The sequence below is a fragment of the Cyprinodon tularosa genome, unplaced genomic scaffold, assembly GCF_016077235.1.
Source record: "Cyprinodon tularosa strain WSP-4 unplaced genomic scaffold, ASM1607723v1 ctg742, whole genome shotgun sequence".
NCBI lineage: Eukaryota > Metazoa > Chordata > Actinopteri > Cyprinodontiformes > Cyprinodontidae > Cyprinodon > Cyprinodon tularosa.
Window position 1 is genome coordinate 192501 of NW_024039499.1, and position 25673 is coordinate 218173.

General features: G+C 36.2%; 2 protein-coding genes across 2 annotated transcripts in view; one reads left to right on the plus strand and one right to left on the minus strand.

Annotated features, from left to right (window-relative positions):
• LOC119773100 (MAM domain-containing glycosylphosphatidylinositol anchor protein 2-like) overlaps window positions 1–25673 on the minus strand; it is a gene marked incomplete at its 3' end in the record, with an annotated part of 241120 nt that overhangs the window by 174539 nt on the left and 40908 nt on the right. The gene's annotated exons all lie outside the window — the stretch shown is intronic.
• On the plus strand, window positions 205–2366 carry LOC119773101 (low choriolytic enzyme-like). Its single transcript, XM_038269919.1, has 8 exons — window positions 205–366; window positions 538–556; window positions 670–720; window positions 825–971; window positions 1070–1187; window positions 1745–1923; window positions 2005–2083; window positions 2184–2366. The coding sequence occupies exons 1-8, from the start codon at window positions 295–297 to the stop codon at window positions 2323–2325; spliced, it is 807 nt and encodes a 268-aa protein (XP_038125847.1). The 5' UTR covers window positions 205–294; the 3' UTR covers window positions 2326–2366.

The window sequence follows — 25673 nt, forward strand, 5'->3', positions numbered from 1 at the left end:
AGTGAAATGTGATGCTAAGCGATCCGACAGCAGCCTGTGGTCACTGTAATCCTCACAGAATAAGATTATCTCTGTGTGAAAACAGTAAGGAAGGCTGTGTGGGGCACTCCCATATGCTGTGTGTCTAAGACCAGAGCTATCAAATCCCCCTCTTCCATTAATCTCTGTACACAGACACACCTAAGCAAGTAGCATATTAGTTCTCTCCCTGCCTCCCCTCAAGCATCAGTCCATCCAGTACAGAGTGAAGCATCGGCACATTTTGCATCAGCACCTTCAGGAAAAAGAAAAAAAATGGACCACCGAGCTATGCTTCTGCTCTTACTGCTTTCAGCTCTCTGTAATGCCTGCACTGCAGAAGATCTTGTAAGTAATCAAACTAAATACAGGATAAAGCTAAATTGTATGTTCTACATAATCAGTTTGTGGTGCTTAATGATAAGCATTGTCATTATTTCAGGATGTATCTTCAGTAGAAAATGTAATGCATAACATGTACAAACGGTTTTATTGCTGTTTTATTTGGTTTTCTCACAGATTACTGATGAAGAAGATGGTGAGTAACTGAACCTCAGTATATCTCTAACAAAACCAATAATTTAGGAATCATGTGGTGTCACAAGATGACAACTGAGTGTTATGTCTTTTTTTTTATTTATTTTTTTATAGTAAACACTGAGAAGGAGGACATCTCGACAACTATCCTCAGAATGAACAACGGTGAGTTACACCTTACCCTAGGAAGTTCACACCTTCACAAGAAAATTAAACGATGTATTTGACTGACTGTTTTACAAACTGCTTTTTATTTTTCAATAAAACAGGATCCAATGACATGCTGCTGGAAGGAGACATATTTGTTCCAAAAACCAGGAATGCCATGAAGTGCCTTAACCAACAGTATAGCTGTCGCTGGGATAAGGCTTCAAATGGGAATGTGGAAATTCCTTATGTTATAAGCAATGACTATGGTGGGTTTATTATTTTTGGGGGGTATGATTGAAACTAGTTTAATACATACTGTAGTGTGTCTTTCACATTTATGAACAACTTTTATCTTTAACTTCAGATCACACTGAGAGGAATGAGATTCTCCGTGCTATGAAAGGCTTTCAGGATAAAACTTGCATCCGATTCGTTCCTCGTAGACAAGAGAGGGCATACCTGAGCCTTGAGCCAAACTTTGGGTGAGCTACTAAAAAGTTTATAGTAAGAAAGAAGAAAGGTTAATTTTGTCCATTCTAAAAAGGTTATCTCCCTTTTCCAAAGCTACTGTACCTGTTGTGCATGTAAAAATGAGCACTGTATCAAGCCAGTTACAATCAATCGACAAGTTGAGCCATTTTCCTTTTCATTAAGGCTATTTAGTGATCAGTAGACCAAATATTGATTAAACTGAATTACATATTTTCCTACTTAATACTTAAAAAAAACCTAAGTTATCCACCATGCCTATGATCATTTATAAACGCATCTTTTAGCACCTTCCATGGTAATGTAATTTATCAGATTTTTTTAGATACCCAGGTAAAAACAATCTAGGAATTCTTTCATTTAACCTGAATTTACAGTACTATATCTAGCAAAAAAATCCAAGAGATGTGTGTTATTCTCTCCGCTGGTCAAAGATGGAAACACCATGTAAAAAATCTATATCTCTATCTCCATCTCTATACACAAGTATATCGGGGGAAAAAAGTCCAATGTCTGCAATTATTCTTTCTTTCTTTTTACACTTAACTAGCTGTTTCTCCGTGGTTGGCCGTTCTGGAGACAGGCAGGTGGTATCTTTGCAGAAGTCTGGTTGTGTACATTATGGCATCATCCAGCATGAGCTGCTCCATGCTCTGGGTTTCCTTCACGAACACACTCGCAGCGACCGTGACCAATATGTCAGGATAAACTGGGACAACATCCAAACACGTAATGAAACCTTCATTATTCAAAATGTTTTTGTTTGTTTTTTTAAGTTAGAATTTATTCTATTATTTGATTTGCCACCAGATTATGTAAACAACTTTGTTAAGAAGGATACAGAAAATCTCACACCATACGACTATTCATCTGTGATGCATTATGGAAAGTAAGGTTGAATATGAATTTAAAAATATAACCTTCTCATCTCTGAACGGTAAATGATCCATTATTAAATAATGATTGATTATTTCTTTTTAAATGTGCAGAACTGCCTTTGGAAAAATGGGGGCAGAAACCATCACTCCTATCCCTAACCCCAACATTCCCCTCGGCCAACGCGAAGGTATGAATGACTCAGACATTCTCCGGGTCAACAAGCTCTACAAGTGCTGGAGCTACATGGGATGAGAGATATTTTTAAAATCAATAAAGTCTTCAAATGTCTGCAACATCTCGAAGTCTTGTTTTTTTAACCATCTGTCACAATATTACTAGTAGACTTGTGTGTCCATACTTTATCAATAAGGGATAATTTTTAAAAGTTTACTCATTTGTTTATACCTTTCAAACTTGAATATTACATTTAAAGGCTCCCAAAAAATAAATAATGGAATACTGTGTAGAACTTTTTATATAGTGTGCTATTAAGTGAGCTTTAAGTGTATTTTCTGCCCTTTAACATGTATAATAGGCTATAAACATTGATTTAGTTACATTAAGAGTACTATTCATATATTATTGACTGAGCTGTATGAGTTTGGATTACCTTATTTTGAAATTCTGGCAACAATAAGTCAGCCGACTTAGATAAAACAATAAAAAAAAACTATAACTCTATGGTGACTTTTGGAATGATAAAAATCCATTTTCTAATGCAAACTACAGTAACAATATCATGTAATCAAAAAACGGGAAATGTATCGTGGGGGATACATTGCAGTTTGTGCACCGTGCCTTTTATATATAAATACAAATTTCTCAGCCTCACGAATAATCTAATTTAACCAGTCTCCATTGCATCAAAGTGAACTGAAATAAAATAAACTATTCCACTGCTGATCAACCAGTGAGTGGTCTGCTGCACAATTTGACAGTTAGAAAATGTGGACCTGGCAAACAGAAATTTTACATAATCTATTTTATTTAACTAAAAGCATCTGACCAAGCAATGAAGATGAAGAGTTTTTTTTTTTTTTTTTCAGTTTACAAGTTTATGAAATAACCCATCATGCTTTCTTGTGTTTATTTCAAACTAGGGCTGGGCGATATAGAAAAAAAGCTTATCGATAAAAAAAAAATGCATATTGATCGATATCGACAATTATTCAAAAGATTTCAAACCATATTTTATGTGCAGCTCTGCCTGGACTTTTTATAATATTGCTAAATGATTTAATTTTAATAAAGAACACAAACACAGACTTCCAATTAAATATTTATTTAACCAACTTTTTTAACCATAACAGAATTTTTTGAAAGAAAAATAACTTAAGAGACCTGGGTTATGTTATTAAATACTGACAAAGAATAAACTAAAGCGACCAGAAAAGTGACCAAAATAAATATAACAAATAAATAAATGCCCCCCCACCGCCCCCATTTCCAGCTTTAACCTGAGTTATTACTTTTAAGTTTCTGGCCCCTCAGCATTTTTCTCTCAATTGTTAGAACTACGTGGGAAACTGCCCAGAACTGAAAATATATATATATTTTCCCGAAATTCCCGAAGATTCCTCGGAGGAGAGCCGCACCGGGGCCTACACAGCTCGTACTCCTCAAGTGTTGAGCGGCTGAGATGATAAAAAAAAAAAGTTGGTTGTGTTATCAGACTTGGTTTTCACTGGTTCCCGACACATTTTACAGATGACTGTGGTTTGTTTTTTGTCCGACTTGCCATGACCGAAATACTGCCAGACTGCCGAACTACAACAACCCTTCTTTGGAACAATTTCCTCCACCTCTCCTTGCTGCAACATCTGTATGTGCTCTGTGTTGTGGTTTGAGAGGGCGGCGCTTGGTGACGGCGTGCCTGGGTCCGCGATTGTGATTGGTTGGGAGGAAGCAGTGACTAGCATAAACCTACATGCTAGGCTACAATGAGAAGGAAGGAAAACTGCGTTTCTTTTTTATCAAACTTTTATCGACCCTCTTTTTTTCTATTGCGCCACACGTCTATCGATCGATATATATCGTTATTGAATTATCGCCCAGCCCTATTTCAAACCTCAAACTGTTCTGACAAAACAGAGTATGCTTTGTTTTACATTCAAATTTGGCTTTTACACTCATTTTGGAAATAGTATTTAGTATTTTTACAAGGTAAATCTGCACTAAAGTGCACTAAGGAAGCTAACCTTTGTTAGCATCCCTAGTTAATTGTTAAAGTAGAAAAAATGTGGCAGAATATGAAATAAACTTTTCCCCTCTCCCTAACCATGTAAGGACAGCATTTTAATTTGGCAACATTCAATGCTTTCAGATGTTCAGTTTTTTTCCTTAAAATCCAGCACTATTTTTCCCTTTTTCAGACTGCAGCAGGGAAGCAAAGGGCTGTCATGAGTGTGTGTGAAAATGGAATGAAACAAGTTGGGGGAAAGGTGAGATGTCAGCAAGAGAAAATAAAACCCTACTATGCAATTTTTCCCTCACTCAGTGATGTACAATATGAGTGTACTATGAGTGTGCTGTTTTTATTTCTCTTGTGCTCTGCCTTAAATGCAGCTAAAAAGGCCACTAAGCAGTTCCAAAAAGGCGACAAGGCTAAAAAGTTAAGATGGACAGAGGACTTCAATGTTTCATTAAGTCGTCTCAGTTCATATATATCATTCTACCAATGAAATATTCAAAATGTTCTTGTTTATTTAAATATTCAGTACTCTGGCTCTGTTCATCTTCCAAGAAACTCTGAGACATTTTGTCCAGCTTTAAATTAAAGAATCTCTACCAGACTTGATAAGAGAAGAGTTCAAAATCCCATGAAGGATGAACAAACAGGCTACGACTGGAAAACACTGAGGCTAAAAGGAAAAACTCAGTGGAATGATCAGTGTAGAGCAGTAGCTAATGAGAGTAATGCCTCTGAACTTTGAGGCTAGTCTAAATTAATGAAGTCAATGAATATATTCAATTTGTGGTAATCTTCCATTTCCACAGATTAGTTTCTCTTCGTTTTTGTTTCTATGGTGTTAGATAAAAAAAAAAAAAAATCAGTTTATGAAATGCAAAACCTTATCTCCAGTACCTAAAATTTTGCATGCCTGACCATTGTGTTAAAACTACAAAGAATTTACTGTGGGGCTTTTACAAATGCTCTTTGACCAGACTTTAAAGGGCAGAGTGTACATGACCAGCAGGGTCTCCTGTAGGATGTCTGTTTTAATGAGAGCAGGCCGATCGGAGCCAAATGCACTCTGATGTGTGATGTCACCAGTAATATCCTGGCAGGCCATAACCGCTGGCTGCCTGAATGGCTTTTACCACCATGTTGTTAACACAGATCAGTGTACCTGCCTCTCTTCAAACACGATAAGCTACAGCATACAGCTTCAGCTCTCTCCCTAAACTGCCTATTGATGCCCAGAGAAATTGCTGCACTCACGTAGTGCTAAACTCTAGGCTAGGCTTATTTAAACTGTGATTCTATTTTAACATTTTCCCCAGAGAAACTCCTTCTTTCCAATATTTTATTTTCATAAGATTTTACTCTTCCAAACTCAGCGCCAGATTTTAATTATTCACTTATGATCTTAAAAGATTGTAGGTACCAAAAACAAAACAAAAAGTCAATGTTTCTACCTTAGTTATATCATCTTCTACTGTCATGGTCCTGACAATTTAATGCTTTACAGATCTGATGTTGGTTTTTTACCCGTTGTTGTCAGAAAATTTTTATCTTTCTTCTATTACATATTAATTTATCTTATTTACTCACTATAAAAGTTTCCACTCTGTCTGTTTCTCTTTCAAGGCCACACCATTCCCTGCAGGATGGTGTTTGTAGACCAGACATTGTTTCTTCCCATAACAAACTAGATTCTTTCTCAAGGTTTATTCATAACATGTTACTATTAACCAAAGTGTGTGTAATTTGTTATGACTCTGACTGCTTTTCATTTGTTGTAAGTAGGGGGGGACGAACGCTGCCCAGATCAGAAGAAAGCAGAATGCTGTGCCATTGGGGCTGTATGATGAACTGTTCTCTCTTTGCAAAGATATGACTGAGTGAAATCCATCGATCTCCGTTTATTTAACTAGGATGAATCGTTGAATACTTTTTTCCCACGACACCGTGTTATATTTAAGTGAAAGGTTATGACAAAAGATGCACGGAAAAAAAAACAATCAAACCCCCAACCTTAAGCGAGAAACATATGCTCTAGGAACCTTAAGCTTTTTTTCTTAGCAGTCCAGTTTCTTAAAATTTATATAGTTTTATTTCAAAGATCCACCTTAATGCAGACTGTAAATAGTCTGTATAGTAGAAGTTTAAAACCTTGCAGTTTGTAGACAACAAATAAGATACATCATTTAACTGTTAATAACGAACATTCAAGTCCCGTTGAGAACTAAAGAAAGAGTTGCCATTTTAATTAAGTTAAGTTTAAGAACAAACTTATTGAAAATTACATTAGTGTTTTTTAGAAATATGCCATAATTGGTCTTAACATATAAAAATAGCACATATTTTGATTGCATATTTAGAATCAAGTCTTCAAAATGCTCATATAAATAATAGACATAATTTAAAATTCCTGAAATATTATACATAGTATTTACATAAAGTGCAGATCTGACATTCAATAAGATGGTCTGTTTGTTTATGTGATTACCAGCAATTTAATGTCTGTCTACAGAAGGAGAATTGAATTGCCAACTTTAGAAAATAAGCTGTTCCTAAGTTCTTTTTAGTTTTTAATGTCATGTCCCCGGAATTTTTTTCTCAGATAGAAGAACAAACAATGCTTGTTCATGCGACAGGGTTCTTAAACCTTTTCTGGCCCCGCCCTTTTCTGGACTTGTGCAGCATAAACCAAGTCCAGATCAGGTAGATAGCATTCCACAATCTTCTGGTCTCTTTTCAACACCCATGCTAAATCATTCCCCCATTGTGCTGTGCAGCCCTGATACCATGCAGTCATAGTGCCCCATCTATAAGACAGGACACTTTCAAATTTGGTATAGTGTTGAGATGAGGAAAGGGAAACTTTCCTCACCACCTGGGGCCTGTTAGTGAGAAAGTCACAGCTCTAGAAGCAAAAGGGTGCAGATAAGCCCGGGTTGTTGAGCTTCAGGGCTAGAATGCCTGGAAAAATGGTGTTAAAGGCTGAGGATAAGTCCTCTGCAGATGAGTCAGAACTATTTGAGGTATTAGAGGGACAGCATACTCTGTGGGGTGAGTCTTCCTGTAAACAAACTGTGAACCATCCATTTATTGGCACACTGCTTAATTTAAAACCTGAAAAATTGAGTAGAGCTGTACAAACAAAATATCAAATCATAAGTTATTATATACAAACTACTGGCTTAAAGCATTATTTGGTCGGGTATTAAATACTGAGCGTCATGGATTTAGGCTTTACTTCCATTTTATGCTAAAGTATCACAACAAATGTTCTGACAGCTCTAGCATTCAGTACTGTCTTTAAAAGCTGATGCAAATTTAACAGGAAGGCAACCAGTTTTATGAGACTATTTCATTGTTGTTCAATTGATGGACTGATAACGGTACAACCAATATTATTATTATTATTATTTCTTTTCTTTTTTTTTTTTTTTACCATATATAATCCATATAATGAAAAAATTGTGCCTTGTGGAAATTTCTAGTTAGAGGATTTTTTTCTGATCAAAGAAGGATCCAAAATCCAAAATCTACATAAAGTAGCAGCCATTTAAAATGACCCTTCCCAGTCAAATGCCAGCCGAATGGCAGCCCACTTCCCTGCAACTCCCAGCAAAATCCCCTCTAACTTCCAACCACTGGAGAGACCCCCTCCTGCTCCTGGGCGTGCATATTTTTTTTACTCTGACTGCACCCTTTTACTGAATTACAGGGTCTTACCAAGAGAAGGTGCTTCTATTTAGATCTTAGTGTCCACAAATCATGACAGAAAAAATATCTGAGTAGAAAGATTGATGCTTAGAAAGGAATTGCGGGGGACCAGCAAAGGGAACAGCAAGAAATGTGGGGAAATTTTGAATGGCTACTATATTCTTTGTACAGTTTGGGCTTACTTCCTAAACAGGTTCTAAGTAGGTTGAGTAAGGATTAATCACAATTAAATTAATATTTAAGCCCTAGAATGAAATACTATCAATGGAATAAGTTTGGAATGATTTGTTTACATGTGGTGAGAAGGTGCTTCCTTTGATCTCTGCTAGTTCTAATATTTACTGTATGTTTAGAGGTTCCTCAATAGCACTGCATTGCAATGTATCCACACATATTACATTGTAACATGTTTCATGGTAACAAGGGAATATTTTATAATCAAATAACATGTTAATATGTAAGAAAATAACCATTTACATGTTGATTGTGCAGTTTAACTGTAATGCTAGGAACTTTTTGTTCAAGATTTCATCTATTTATGCATTGATTAGATCTCTTTGTTGTATCTGGAGATTTCAGTGCATAAACTTCTGTTAGTTGCATCTTTTTGCAAAAAAGAATAAAATAAAAAATAATATATATATATATATATATATATATATATATATATATATATATATATATATATATATATATATATATATATATATATACCACACATATTTAAGCTTCAATTTATCATAAATTAAATGCTGCAATCATAGGTCACAAACCTGACTGTAAAGACAGCATGAGCATATTTTCTAGCATTTGTTAAAGAACACATCAAGATACAAAAAAATAACATGGCCTAATTTAAGGCATTAAAGGGTTAAGGAAACTGCAAAGACCTACAAATGTTTTAAAACAGTCTAAAGTTAAACAAGGGAGTTAAGCGATATCTTTCTTTTTTTAACTTGAAATAAACAAAACTCAACCAAAAGAACATAAAAAACAAAAAGCTGAATTCTATCTTTTAATTCAGCATTCTGTTTCAAAGCATGACCTGGGTCACAGACAAGTGAGTTGTTACGTCCCCCTTGGAGAGGGATGAAAGCAGCTCTAACAAAAAAAAAAGTAAATTAAGTGAACCAAAAAAATCAAAAGACAGAAAAGATTGGCATAGAAATTTTGGGGGTCTTTGTTGTTGCCTTGCAGGACTCAGTGGAAACAATAAGGAGGCTAAAAGAGACAGTCAAACTCCAACATGATCTATTCTTGAAGCTTTTCTGAAGATTCACTTTTCGTCTATTCTCTACATCTAAGGAGGCTTAGGAATATTTAAAAAAAAACTTCCAAGATGTCTGAACCGAGAATAACACGCTGACAAGTTCGGATCTGTTGTCAGAGCTCTCTCAAATCTCATACATATTTAATCCACTGTGTATTCTGACACAGGGATCATAAGTGACTTTAAAGCAACTTATATAAAGCAAGGCGTTTAAGAGGAGTGGATCAAAAGAGGTAAACATATTCAAGGAAGCTGAATACATGTAAATTGTCTTTGCAGGCCATGCAGCAAAGGGCTGCACCAAAGAGATGCTATGTTTAAATAAACCTTTGTAAATGTGTAAATCAGAGTGAGGCATTAGTCTTCAATCCCTTTGAGCTGTGTTCACAGAGCTGCTCCACATCCCTGTTCCTCAATGCTGAGGAATTGCAGCTGTCTAAAATGATGCGGTCCCATTAGTGACGGAATCCTAGCTGAGACGGAGCCAGACAGAAAGCTGCTGTGGGGACAAGATGATAACAAGGTGCTCATTGGAGATGTGAGAGATGGTGTTTGCGCATCACCCCTTGTGTCTTTCTGATGAGACCAGAGCGAGGGAGGAGGGGCATGATGGCAGGGTTAAGATAAAGACAGAGTGAGAAAGGCATGGAGAATGAGAAAAGAGAGAAACTGTTAAGTGAGAAAAAGGATAGGGGAGATAAGATGAGACAAATAGAGAGGGGGACAATGAGACTGGGGAGCAAGAGGAAGTGACTGGGAGAGTAATCATGGAAGGTAACACTGAAACACACAAATCAAAGATACGAACCAAGAGAGCAAGGAGGTTCAACAGAAGAAGAGAGAGAAGGAGCAATATCACCCAATAGCTAGCGTTTCGAAAGATTGGCAGGTTTATTTCCTGGGAGTAACTGATGGCTCATTCTGCAGACTGCTTCACCTCTGGGCTAAACTGTGAGTATAGCGGAATAAATACAGAGACACCATGTAACTGCAGCAAAGAAAGCCACCGCATTAAGAACAAAGAAATCAACCCTAAGATAAAAGAACAATACACAGGCTTTTGGTCATCTTTAGTTAACTGTTAAATCTCTGTTTTGTAACCTGCATGAAGTTTCCAATGCAGTGTTTATACCATTACACTATGCATAGGACAGTAAGCACTGAAACAATGTATCATATCACCTGCAACATCTTATTTTTAAAGAGGAAATAAAAAAAATTATATCAGTGATTTTAAATAAATAGCAAAGACAAAGCATGCTGAATTGCTTGCTAAATAATTGAAATACATCTTTTAAAGGATAATATAATCTTAGAAGAAAAAAAGCAAAGAAATAAAGAATCTGTTACTGCCAAATCTTTGGAACTTACTGACTTGGGATCAGTAAACTGTATTCACACAACATGAAATTCCTAACTAATGCCATCTCAGGGTGCAATGCAGAAAAGCAAACCTGAGTTAACAAATCAGAATGATCTGAAGAAAATCTACATGTATCAAAACAAATTTCACAAGAGTAAAAATGTGCAGCAATTAAAAGTTTCAGCTGCCACTGTTTTATCCCAAGGGATATATTTAAAGGCTAACATTCTTAGTCTCCTCTTCAAGGAAAAATTGGCACATTTCATGAATATTTTATCATCTTAGGAAGTGTATATAAAAGCTTGACAAAAAGAAATGCTAACATAAAATGTTACCTATGTTGTAGAAATGAATCTAGTCTGTACAAACCTTACGACAGAAAACCAGTTTTAAAAAAATTAGGATAAAACAACAAATTGAGAGTAAAATAATATAGCAACACAGATTAATGTCAATGATATTAAAAATGAATTCAAAAAAAGAAAAGAAAATTTAAAAACAAAATTATCCAGACTGAAGTGCAAAAATATAGATTCAATTATAATAGATTAGATTATGATATGTCATGATAACATGACTAATGATAAAGGGGGTGAATAGGTATTTGGAGTTTGAATAACTTTTAAGCAGTGCTGTTCTAAAGTAAGTGGATAAATGTCATACACAAATAAAATATAATGTTTTCTTTTAGTTTTTACAGTTAAAGGTTTCAAAATACTTCATCTTATCTCCAGAATGATCCATAGCCTTCCACTCACATTTCACTATGACCTCATGGAACATGGAAATCAGTTTTTTTCTCGTAAATGAGAAAAAAAGAAAATGAAAAAAAAAAAACTGAATAAATTAGGCAAGTAATTTTCAGCACAGTTTTAATGCAGTATTTGTGTCCTTGTTGGGTCTCAGATTTTAAATTGCGCCAAGGCGGAAGTTAAACTGAATAAACTGTTAATTCATAATTCGCCTATGACACAGCCAATCAGCTTTGAACCACGCCTCCATGAAAGCCAATCGGCATCCAAAGTTCATCTTAAAAGGCCTCCGATCTGCAACTCGTCTGCTACCTAGTGTGCAGGATCTCCCCATAAAGCTCAGCATACAGTCTCATTAACCAGCAGTCTACAGACTTACCAACTTCATCTATCTCCACTCCACCACCAGTTTCAGGCCTAGGGGGGAACAGCCCTGTTCTTTACTCAATGCATATCTCTCAAAATTCAGCGCTATATTTCCTGCTGAGGTCTGAGCGCCAAAGACAAAGTAATTGTATCAATACATTTCTTCTAATTGTCTGTTCTCTCCATATTAGTTTTTCAGATTGAACTGTCTTGATGTGGGGAAAAAGCAGATCTCCCCACACCTCTTTACTTAAAAAAGCACTGATAGCTATTTTTTCTTCTCTTTTTATAACCTGAAGCATTTTTACTTTGGCCTTTTATTTTTCGCCATGCTTAAAGTGAAACCTTCTCAATGGGGGTGTTTTACTTTCTGCTGATGAATAGAGTTATTTTAGACAAAACTAGCAGAAAGACCAAGTGGCCTCTAGTGGCCAGGAACCGATTTACACATTTCCGTCACAAAGGCTTTATGGTCAAGCAGACTGAGTAGAATAAATTCAGAATTGTTCCTCTTCTCTAACTGTAAGAACTACAACCTGTTATAAGTTAAACTGAAAACACTTGTGGTGGTAACTTTGAACTTAACAGCATCAACATTGTTGATCCAGACAAGTTTTTAGTACATTGCTGTGATTTCACTGTTAACATATAAATAATTATAGTAAAAAGACTTTTGGTTTCATTCAGGATTTATTACAAAAAAGAAAAACTGAAAAATTCCCTAAACAATGTGCTTCTATTTAACCTGTAATCACATTTCGCAACCTATTCTATATTAAACCTGAAGGATTTGCACATTGTTTTGTTGGAAACATTGCAAACCCTAATTTCACACTGAGTTTTAATTAACAAACAAAAGACAGTGAGCCATATTTACCAACATGCATTAACTACATCCACGCGCTGTTTCCTTCACTTATGCATTTGAACACTGCAGTTGCTTGTCATCTATCTGTGAAGGACAGGTAGAGTGCAAACATATAAAAAAAAAGTGCATATTCCAAAAGCATTATCCATTTTCACACAATAATTCATGTTCAATGTAAAAATGGCACATATCAAATTTTTTGGCTAAACTACGCCAATACAGCTGGATAGACAAAAATAATTTCAGTACCAAGGACAGCAAATACTGTCACCATAAACCACTAAACTGTCACCACTAAACAAGTTGAAACAGCCAAATTCGGTTACACTAAAAGATCGCTGGAGACTGGAGTCACTGTCTTCGTACAATTAAACTTGTGAGTTCTAAATTTGGATTTTCATAATTGTTTGTAATTAGAGAGCTGTCATGTGGCAATTACACATGTTGTATAAAACTGACTTGGTGAATATGACATCCTCCAATGCTACTTAGTGCATGTATTATTATAAAAACCCTGTTGCTTAAAGGAGAAGTTCGGTTTTTTACACTTTAAGCCCATTTTCTGTAGTGTCCAGGATGAAATCGAATGAAGGACACCAACATTTTGACAATTGCTCCTGTCTCTGCTTTTTGGCTCATTTAGAATCACCCCCTGGCTGCTTTAGAATGGCTAGCATAGAGCATGTCCGATAATGTCCTTAAAACAACCTTAAACGTTCTTTTTTTAAAACATGCTACTCACCGTGTCGTCAGCGCTGTTCAATGACGTTGCAAAAAAAGTTTCGTGAAGAAAAAACGTTCCTGTAGTGTTTTATTTAGCATTTTGTAAATCCCATTGAGTTCTGTAGGAATAGTCAATATTCCGCTGCCACCGGAAACGGAAATGGGGCCTGTTTACACAGTTGTAGTCTTTTCGCTTCACTCTGTGTACTCCGACGTCGAGGTGCTAACGTCTCTGTTAAACACTTTAAAAAACTCTGAAAATGGAATACGAAAGGTGGATTCTTGATTCTCGACGTCGGAGTACACAGAGTGAAGCGAAAAGACTACAACTGTGTAAACAGGCCCCATTTCCGTTTCCGGTGGCAGCGGAATATTGACTATTCCTACAGAACTCAATGGGATTTACAAAATGCTAAATAAAACACTACAGGAACGTTTTTTCTTCACGAAACTTTTTTTGGAACGTCATTGAACAGCGCTGACGACACGGTGAGTAGCATATTTTAAAAAAAGAACGTTTAAGGTTGTTTTAAGGACATTATCGGACATGCTCTATGCTAGCCATTCTAAAGCAGCCAGGGGTTGATTCTAAATGAGCCAAAAAGCAGAGACAGGAGCAATTGTCAAAATTTTGGTGTCCTTCATTCGATTTCATCCTGGACACTACAGAAAATGGGCTTAAAGTGTAAAAAACCGAACTTCTCCTTTAAAGACACAAAATTTAGACATATAGCTGGATAATTACCATGTCAATTAAATGCACCAAAACGGGTTGCAAATAGTAGCTGTTACTATCTTCTGTGTTTTCAGAGAAGTTTAATATCATTTGAAGAAAACACAGATTAAAAGAAAAGTGGAACATATCAAATAAAAGGCAACAATTGCCTGACAAAATGAAAAGAAATCCTCAGCAGTAGTTCTCAATTCTTGCAAAAAGTGACAAACACAGAGTTTCTGTGCTTCAGATATAGCCAATAAAGATAAATCATGTTTCCATTTAAAAAAACTAAATGCTTCTATTTTCTTTGTTTACAACATGATGTTCCTCAGAGAACATAATGTCCCTGCAGAGCTTCGGTGCACATTTAAGATATTTTTAACTTGGTATGCTTGTATATCGCCCAATTAAGAAGTGTAATTAATGCATGCTGCCTTTTGCTTCCAGGAAAATGTTAAACATAAACATGCATCACAAAAACTAAGCATGAATCAGCCTTCTGCAAAAGCATCTAGACCTCCCAAAAAAAATTTGTAAAAGGGTTATAAGTCACTGTCTGTGCTTTCGAAATATTATTTCTATCGAATACTTTCTGATACTAAGTTTGCTGAATTTCTTTGCTGATTGTGTTTCTTCACACATCCCCTTTGCCCCCAATGTTTTGCCATCATCTTTCTCTAGACAATTGGAAAATGTAATTTCTTTCTGTTGAGTGACCTGGTTGGAGAGCAAAAGTACGTTCACTCGGGCGATGCATGTCTCTGTCTTTGAGCAGAGTGCAATGTCCACAAGGACATGCTACATCAGCAGAAAGGTCAAACAGTGTGTAGTGCAGAGGGGAGGCCTTTATAAGAACATCATGCCAGCTTCTTTGTTCACTCAGTGCTTCGAGGAACCATTGACATCTGAAGCAATAACATTTTTACAGACAGGGGAAATAGGGTTTCTACCTTTTGTGTGAAGGGTGCCTGCCCTGTTTTAAGTTTTCATCACACAGTTGATTCAAGTCATTTAAAGGAAAATTGAACAGCTTCTCAGATTCTTTTGAAAGTTTTGAAAGAATCCCGTCAAGAAAAAAAACAAAAAACAAAACAGCATTGTTGTATACGACACTTTTGTCAATTTAACATTACATTCAGTTTTAATGGCCAAGGTTGTGCATCAAAACAAGGAATTTGACTTTGGTTCTAAATTAATAGCTGACCTAATTGCTCACTTCACTCACCTGTATAACCCTCCCCGGTAACTAATCATCATTTATCTTATCCACCTGCTCCAGCTGCTTTATATTTGGTTCAGTCTAGCTATCAGGGCCAGATCAGTTTGGATGTTTGTTTGTTTGTTCGTTCGGTTAAGTTTTTAGCTTTAGTTGGAGGTCATGACTGATTTCCAGGGTTAATGTTCTAGTTCTGGGAGGCCATTGATTTAGAGGGTTATTTTTAATGTCGTGGTGTTTCCTGATCGTGCCCTAGCTCTTCTCCACTGAGTGTGCCCTGTTCCAGTTTTGGCTCAGTGGAGGGAGGCAGTTTAAATTTCTGTAATTTTCCTCATGTTGTTTCTGGTTCTGCTATTCAGCTGCTTAGCCTGCCTGTCTGCCTGAACTCTCTGTGGACACATGGAACCCTGGCTTTGCCTATTCCAGTTCTGATCGAGACCCCTGAACGTGCTCTGGCCTCCTGGATCTCAGAACCTTCCTGTTCTGGACCTTTTCCATGACTTGGCTTGGATTCCTGCCTGCTCACTGGGGCTGCTGCATCAGGGACGATCTGGGCAGCTCCCACCCCATCTCGTCATATTATATGACAAATATAAGTACACATTTTAATTATAAAGTGAAAAAAAACTGAAATGTTTTCCTCATGCTAAAAATCTGCATTTGCATGCAAGGTATCTACTGTTGATGTTTATACCCCTTGTTTAACTAATTAATCTGGTTATTTTGGTTCAAGACATGAAACAGTCTAAACAGAAATCAAGATATTTAACTATACTTCAGGCCATTTGGCTAATGAGATTATTGTTTGTCCAAAACAAATATTAATTAATACAAATTAGTTTGAACTCAGTACACCAAATCTAAAATATAAACTCATTTATTTGACAAATCTGTATACCTATGAAGATGAATTTCTAATCTTAGAATTTTTAATAAAAAACAAAAAAACTTAAAAAAATCTTTTCTTGAACCCATTGAAAAGCAAGTTTGGCCATGGTGTTTTGTATACTCTGACTAAATCTAATATTTGGTCTTAGAGTCAAATGCTCTTTAAGTCTTAAAGATATTGTCATAGTGCTTAGTTTTAATCTCTAGTTCATAAACATATTTTTTATAGTAAGTTAGGGTTGGTTTTACTGATTAAATTTGTCAAAGAGGCTGTTTTCTTCGCCAGTTAGCACAAGACCATAATTGAGGAAATTTTATTTTCCTCACAACTAACTTGACATTATTTGTATCAGTATGATGGCACTTGTGATAAGAGGCTCATTAGAGGAGGAAATTGGGCTTGGTTACTTTGTCTTATATAAGTATTTTTAGAGGCAGAATAAAGAAAAAATTGGTCAGAGTGAAAGAAAAACATTACACATTGTTTTCCTACCAGTCACAACATGACCATCATCCTGCCATCAGAAAAAAAGTTTTTTGTTTTTTTTCTAATCCATATCCCACAGGAATTCTGTGCAGCTGTATTATTTTTAGCAGCTACAGCAGCTCACTCAATCAAACCTGAGGGGAAGATGTGTTTCAGTCCTTTCTGTGATTACAAGCAACGATTAAAGCTTTCAAGGGTTTACATTTTCTCTCATAGCAACACAAGATTTTTTTAGACAACTGAATTTATTTCTCCTATTTAAATTGTAACATGCAAACACTTTATGATTAACCTTGTGGTGCATTTTAAGAAGTGTTTAAGTGGTGATTATAAGGATGCAGCAGAGCAGAAACTACCCAAGAAATCCATGCAAGCAGAGGTGAATAAATTTTCAACACAATCAACCCACTTAAAGGGGAACAGTGTTTTTTTTTACATTGGCAGCTTGATTTTACGTTATTACATCATGTGCTACTGACCCATAGCAGTTTTGTGTCATTTGGAGCCTTTCTGAAGATATCTCGTTAGGTTATATCCAAGTAACATCTTCCTATGGGCAGCGAGTTGAAGGCGCAAACTAACAGCATTCATAACATCTAGGCGAATCACTGTCCCCCAGACATCCGCGGTTATATTTTTCATATTTATATTTTTTTAAAACAAACAGGAGTGTGTATGATGTCATCCATGCGCGCCGACTACCATTCATTCATCCTGTCCGCTGAACTGCTACTAGTTTTACTCACATGTCTGGAGGATGTCAAGTGCTACTACCACAGATGATCTCGCTCTCGAAATGGAATTGAACGATTCAGATTAGCTAGCCGAATGAATAGAAGGGGTAGAGCGTAGCCGCCTGTGGCCTGGGCTGCCTGTCACAACTCCAGTCCTGCACGCGGGTGACATCATACACTCACCTAGGGCAGGGTATTGTTCAAAAATTTTCGGTGCCGGTACCAATACAGATACCTTCACTTCGATACCGGTTCCTGAACGATACTTTTTTGGATACCAGTTTTATAATATCAATTCGAAGAAAAAGAAAATTACACAACATAACAAAGTACAAATCTTGAGTTTTATTTTAAGCTCTGATTTTTCCATTTACATTTTTCCTCTTACATAAAAAAAATGTTTTCAGTGAAGAAGAACAGTTGCAAACAAGTCAGTGTCTAATATTCACTGTTACATTGTGAGGACCTTTTTACTTAGCAGTTTTTCTTTAGAAAAATTCACATGTCTGCTTTCTCATGAGACAAACAAGCCCGTTGAATGGGAATCCTACTGACAGCACACCGCTGGTATGTGGGGGTCTGAGCGGAAGGCAGGATGGTAATCTGGATGAACTGACTGCACTAATTAAGTTTTCAGGTGGATTTTCCCACTTAAAAACATAATAAAACTACTTTATTCCCACTGATCACAGCAAATATAGCTGGCAAGGCAAATAAAGGATAGAGTAGCTCCGCCCAACGCGCGTCAGAGAGCCGCTCTTCTTGCAGTCAAACACCGAGCAACTTTCTGCTCTTAAATTGTTTCCGTGCACGATGTATTGCATTGCGCACTATTGGCATCCGTCTTAATAAAGTGAAGCCACACTTTTGACCTGGGGGGCATTTTAAAGGGGTTCCATGACGCTCGCAACCAGTTCACAACAGATACACATGAACCCTGGCTGTAGGCGTGACCACCTATGTATTTTTCCTGGATGACGCAATCACGTTAAGTGTTACAGCCAATCACCGAAATTTGGCACTGAAAGATGAGGCATGTTTCGATACTCTGTAGAACCGAAGCATTTTGGTCGGTACCATAAAAGAACCGATGTTCGGTACCCAGCCCTAAAAGCACCGCTTTGTTTTTAAAAGATATAAATATAAATAATATAACCACGGATGTCTGGGGGACAGTGATTCGCCTACATGTTATGAATGCTTGCGTCCCATAAAGAATAAATTATGAACAGTTTAGTTTGTGCCGTCAACAAGCTGCCGATAGGAAGATGTTACTTGGATATTACAAAACTGAATATATTCAGAACAGCTTCAAATGACACACTGCTCTTATCTAAGAATGCAGAAAACAACCAGCTCATTACAAAGGGATCAATCAGCTGACCTGCAGGAGCCTCCCACATATCAAATACATGGAAGTTCCATGTTTCTTGTAGCTGCGACACAAGAATGTTCATAACCTTTAAAGGTATTGTAGATGTGTTCTGAAACCTTAACCAAAAGAGGCCAATATTTGAGTCTTAAAAACAGGAAGTTAAAAAACAAAACAAAAATTAGGATATGCATCTAATTGTTTCTGTTAATATACTTCATCAATTATATCTTATTTAACAGAATACTGGTTCTCTGCTATCATTATTCTTAAAATTGAAAATATGCTAATTAAATTTTCCTTTTGTTGGGAGGGGGATGTTATATTGCTGTCATCAATAAATATAGAAAAAATGTAACATTAAAAGTTCACTATTTAGAAGACTGTGTTGTGTATTTTACTTTATTACATTTTTATTTCACTTTTAGTAAATTATATAGAAGGACTCAAAGATCCCACAGTATATTTTTTGGGTGCAAACGGAGCTCTGCTTCTATACTATAATTCCCTTTGCTCAAAATTTGATGACAAAAGGCAGGGATCCTGCCGGGATATTGCTTATAGCAAACAAGAGTGCTCTGTGGAGAGCTCAGTTTAGTCACTGATTGCTACCGTGGTTAACTATTGTTAGCTATACTATTTTTTAAATAGAGACCACTATTATATGTGATGAACCACCACCAGCATATTGAAGTCAATAAAACAATTATGATAAACAGGTGAGCTGCTCCTGTAGCAGTCTTTGATGGGCTGTTTAAGAACATTATTCTCATAAATTTCATAAAGACTATGTTTGACATGTTCATCCAAATACAACTCGGAAATTTCTAAATTACTTAGTCATATACTGATATGATAGGGATTTTGCTTTAGGAGTGTTTGGGATTGAAGAGTAGTTTGTGCGGCAGAGCAGCTGAATTTGTTTATTAGACACAGGCGGCTTCCACCTATATAGTTATTTCTTTTTTTCAACGAGCATTGTTAAAATAAAGTTTACCCTTACATCTGCTATGCTTCTGCTTTTCAAGAGAATTGTTCAGTGGATATCAGCTGCCATTGTTAAAGTTTGTATAATGTCAATAGAGTTGTAGACGATGTCTAGTACTGTATTGGTCACTCCACAGACAGCAAATATCTGACGACACTGGTGCCTTCTGCCTGCTAAAAATATAACACCTCAGTTTAAAGATGGCAATTAAATATATTTTACAGATTTAGTATCCTGATAAGTTTAGCTAGTAGTCTACATTTCTTGTGAGACAGTTAATTGCAGCTGACATAAAATGAATTTCTCATTTTAATTAAAACAATAGGAAATATAATGCTGTGATGAAGGTCTGATGAACAATACGGTGCATTAATGGAGGTAGCATAATGTTAAGTACACATGAGTTCATATGTTCATTGTTCTATGACATGGATCTTCAATCCTCATCAGCAGCCTTCAAGAGAGAGCGCTTCGTCCCTCACTCTCTTCTTTGAGCTTAAGAGCTCACATAGCAACAGTATCCACGGCTTGAATGAGCCTTTAGTCACAAATACTGACAGGCTTTTCAATTTGAACATGAAGTGAAATGTTCCATACACTAACATGCTGGGCTGGGGCTTCTTCCAGACCCTAGCAAAGGAATCAACTTCCCTTCTGACATACAGCACAATTACATAGCTCTCCAGAGTGAAAATTGCAACATTCTGCAAGTTGAAGTATGAAAGATGCTGCAAAAAGGGTAAAGTGTGGCACTCCGCTAAGTGTAAATTGGGGGGTTAGCCAGTGAACAAAAAGGAAGGACGGCCACGCAGAAGTGAAGATGCATGGAGGTATTGTGCATCTGATCATGGCCAGGCACTGCCGGCCAGGCAGTCTAATGTATTACACTGTAGCAATGTCAGGAGAGCAGTGCTATGATTGATTACCTCACAACCCACTTTAATTTAAAGTCAATGGCATCTATAGATACCTGTCAATGTGGGCCAACAAGTAATGTCTCCAGTGGCCAGAACTCCCAGCTCTTTAACTGAGGAGTAGAGCTTTAGCTGCCTAATTCCTCCAAAAGAAAAGAGCAAAAAAGTAGACTGGCTAATCACTCATTTGGTTATATTATTTCTGTGACAGAAAGTGTAAGGTGTTCGATGGCGATTTGTGTCGAAGATGGATGGCAGCAGGCAAAACCATTTTAACGCTTGACTGGGTTCCCTATGCAAACACGACTGAAGGGAAATTAATTTTCATTACTCGAACTGGTTACATTTTTTTATTCAAAATTCGGTATTCACTGTCTGTGAGGTGAGTTTTCTTGCTGTACAAGGACTAAATTCTCTATCTGCCACTCATATCTGTAAATCTCCCCATGCCCTTTCTAGTGAAGCCCATAGTGACATTTTTTACAACTTAACTTGACGAGAAGTTACATTTTACAAGGCCATCACTGCAGGGGACACTATAATCATCAAGATTATAGTGTCCCCTGCAAATTCATTACTTTTTCCGGTGAAGCAGGAAAAAGTTATGAATTTTAAGATGATCTCCAGATATAAAATTAGACAAATAAAAATTGACTATCGATAACAATTTAAAACTATTATGTTATTGAGACATGCCCTTGTATATTTGGCGAAATAAATTTTTTGGTTTATACTGACTAAACACAGTCAGTTACCTCTTTTGGGTTTCTAGCTCTATAAAAAAAAATAAAAAATATATCTTTTTAAATTAGCATCTTGATGACTTATCATGTCATGATAACATTCACCTTTTCCCTTTCTAGGTTCCATTAATCTATGATATTGTGAATTGGTTTACTAAAAGAAATTAACTATTTTAGGTATTTTTTTTCTTCTACACTTCACCTGTAATACCATCTAGTTTGGTATTATTTTATGGCTCTAAGAGTCTGAAAATAATCTGGATTACTATTTGCCAGGGAAACGTTTAAGTGTTCTCTTGATACACCTTTGACTTATTGGCTAGCCTATATCCTCTTGTGTTACTTCAAAGGAGTAAAAGAGTAAAAAACAAAGCAAAAATATCTGTTCTACAAACTTTTTCTCAGGTCTTTCTTCTATATTGTTGATATTTTTTAAACCTTTGAGACCTTTGTTAATACAGCAAGACTATTTTTACTCAAGGTTGCGCTATTGTGTAAATCTTATATAAGCTTATAGTTAGTTGTTAGAATAGAAGCTACTGCATGCCACCTACTGACCCAGCAAATGGAGATAGAATATTTACTGTAAAACAAAGAATACTGAATATTAAAGGACAAATAGGGAAAAAAGGATTCAAATGTAAATACAACCTTTTGAAAAACTGAAAATAATAACTTGGATTGCCTGAACCTAAATGACTTTTGTAGAGCAAACTGCACAACCACAATCAGAAGACTACCAAGGACACAGATTTTTATATCTTCCAGCAATTCAAATTCATTTTGGCAAAGCTCTTCTGTAGCAGCATTAGGTCAAATGTGCCAAATTACATCCTTTGATTTTGGAAAGCCAACATAAATATGCTAATTTAACATTTGTGTGAGCAAAAGTGCCAAAATATTAGCAACACTTTTTCTAGTAGTGGCATTTGGTTTCTGTTTTAAATGGGCTCCAAATAATTAACCATGGTCTTAACAGTTATATCTAGTCTTAAAATGGGATATGTGCTAAATAGAGACCAACTATATCACTTCAAAAATATATTTTTTTTAAATCACATATCTGTGCAACAACTTCAGACCTTTCCTTTCTAGTTTTATCCAAAGCTTCGGACAAGGACTGAGTTATCATTAAAGTGGAGCCTCAGGGATCCTGCTGGCGAGATGGTCCCCCGATTTGTTGTCACCAACCTCTGCTCTTGCATTTATAATACAGAACCTTGCCTTAGAGGCTATAACAAAAACCCCACAGGGGTTCACTAAGCCAGTAGCCTGAAGCAGAGAGATATGAAATATTTCAGATGTCCTCGGGTTAAAGGTCATACACTCCAGGCACTACACATTCACATGCGTGTACATTCAAAAAACATGGCCTCTATAAATATTAACTGAGAATTTTTATGGAAAATGTTAATTAATACATATTTGTACCTAGTGGTATACTGAACTGATCAATACTTTAGATCCAACTGTATATATATATATATTTTTTTTTTAAAGAATTAATTTAAACGGGCCCTTAATATTAAGGCAAAACTCATAAGAAGCATTAATGTACGTTTATTTAAACACAAAAATTTTAAGGAGCATTTTCCTTGTATCCAGAAATTATCCTACTTTGTATCCACATCATATTTAAAAGTTGATTCATGCAGGGCATTATATGTCAAATAACTAAGTATCAGATGATGTCTGGTCTTCAAAGTTTGTATTAGATGTAGATTTGCAGTTTAATATTTTCAAACAAAGCTGAAATGTTTAATTCTGAAACTCTTATCTCTGAAAATGATCTAAACATCAGAAAAAACTGCCTCAGCATACAACCTGTACATTAACTGAGTGAAAATATGGGAGTGAATATGTATAGGAACAAGGATTTTAATGCCCTTCCTTCTAGGGATTGAGACTCTTCCATGGGCAAGCAATGGTTTTCAAATGGAAAAATGTCATAGGAGCAGACTACTGAGTAAATGGAGCTTAAGAGAAATGCAAGACACTCTGTAGTGCTTTTTGGTAACAGCTGCACACATTCAGTGCACTGCGATTGTGACATCATGCAATATCAAAACAAAAATGATATTTCTTACTAAAGGTAAATCTGTGTTATGTATCTATTCACTTGCAGTGATCTCGGCAGAAATTTTCACCTTTTAGTAATTAAAATGAAAATAATAAAAAGTGGGTGTTGAGCCAAGATAATACATTGGACCAGTGACGTGCGGTCAGGGGAGGCAGGTGAGGCAGTGCCTCACCAGCCATCATGGAAAGAAAGAAAATATATAATCATAAAGTAATTTAAATTGTTATATTCATCCGGTGGTTTGTACTAAAAAATATTCATTTTTCATGTAGCTTCACCAATTTCGATTTTTATTTGTTCAAAATCGCTGAATTTTCTTATTTTCCCATTCAAATGCTTGGAAGCGATGCCGGTGAGGCAGCAGCGAGCTCTGCCTCACCTTGGATTGCGCAACCCCTGGCTCTGCGCTGGCTGCAAAGCGGAGAGAGCATGTTGCTGTACGGCGTCAATAAAATGGTTTAAACAAATGTAATATGTGAACTTATTTCTAATAATTTGGCTTATGTATATAATGTACAGAGCTTTTTGTCACCAACTGTGTTTGTGTAACGTGTTTCGTGTAATGAGCGATTATAAACGGCAGAGAACAAGTTCGAGGTGAGGCAGGCAGTTCTCTTGCCTCATGGCAGGGGGTGCTCAAGAGACTGAAAACATAAGGCAGGAACAGGACGGATCAAGGAAGGCTTTCTTCCCTGGCAGTGATCTCCATTGAGACAGAGAGACTTTTAAAACTGAAGGAAGATAAGGAGGACTTCTATTCATTTATAAGTAAAGGTAAGACAGTAATAACATTTATTTTGTTTTGTTTTTTAAGGAAATGTGTGTTTTGTGAGCTACAGTTTGTATGTGTAAGGATGCAGAAGTGAAACATAACCTGTAAACTGCTGTCAATCTATGCATCTATTTGCAAATCTGATTCTGATGACGTCAGTGCCTCACCAGCTATGAACCTCACCGCACGTCACTGCATTGGACAGTACCTATTGTACAATATAAAAATACAGAACTCACATCTAAACTGAATGTCATATTATAAGGATGAAAATACAAGACAACTGCAGTGGCCTTTTTTGACCACCAGACAAAGGAGCCAAATCAAATACAAACAGTTTAATTGATCAAACATTTGTAGGACACTTTTAACGCCAATTTAATTAATCTCATCTTACAAGGTATCCTGTTTAAAACTCTGTTAAAATTCAAAGCTCAATATAGTTAATATATATACAGAATTATATTAACTTTACAACTAAATCTGATACATATTTGGGAGAATTACAAAAAGGGGATGTTGTTTGTTGCTTTTTTTCTTTTAAAAAATCTGAATATATAAAAACAGTTAAATCATATCTCATTTCACTGAATCTTCTATTATGTATCATGTATCTTCTTATTTCATGAGCTCTGTGTATGTTTCATTGACCGTGTTTTTCCCCAGTGTGTCCACCTTTTGTCATTTTCCAGTTATTGCTACAGAACCCGATATGCACATCTGGTGAGCAGGTTGTGGACATTTGCAACCACACTAGGGGTGGGATTTCAGGCAATAGCCCACAGTCAGGGGCCAGGCATTTGAAATTCAAAACTGTTTTTGGCTCAAAGCTACAGTCTCAGTCGACCCAAAGATAACTCAAATTTGCACGGTTTGAAAGAGCTAACTGTGGCTATAAATGGATACTATGTGCAATTTTGAGACAAGTAATCACGGAGGTGTTAAACAGATAATGATTTGCTTTTTAGTCTTTTAATACTTTAAACAATGCTTGCTTATAAATGATAGTATATATATTCATGACCCAAAGGTTAATAAGCAGGAAAGAAAGCAACACATCCCATTTCTGATGCTGGTGAAAAAAAATTAAGAATTTATCTAACACTGATAAAAACAAACCAGGATTCTAAACCAGTCCTGGTTAACGGCTTTACTTGGTCATTTCCTGAATAGGCCTTGCAGACAAAGAAAATATCTGGTCTAACAAAAAAAGCAAACCTCTTGATTTTAACATGCAGGGTCATTAAAAGTTAGCCTTGAGCAAGCCAAAAAAAGAGATACTGTTTTGTTCATTTCATGCATAGTAAACTATGATTGATTTTGCCATTTCACCCTGTTGCCCCAAATCTGTGTCTTCATACGCAGACATATTTTGAATGGGCAAGAGTCTATCTGCCATATGGAATTCAATTTTCCGATACAGTCCATTTCATTGTGTAAGTAAGTTAAG

Excerpts from the sequence above, each read along its gene's own strand:
- LOC119773101 (XM_038269919.1), top strand. The coding sequence starts at position 295 with ATGGACCACCGAGCTATGCTTCTGCTCTTACTGCTTTCAGCTCTCTGT. Across the intron at positions 721-824 it reads TATCCTCAGAATGAACAACG|GATCCAATGACATGCTGCTG; the intron begins GTGAGTTACACC and ends TCAATAAAACAG. Across the intron at positions 2,084-2,183 it reads TCTGTGATGCATTATGGAAA|AACTGCCTTTGGAAAAATGG; the intron begins GTAAGGTTGAAT and ends TTAAATGTGCAG.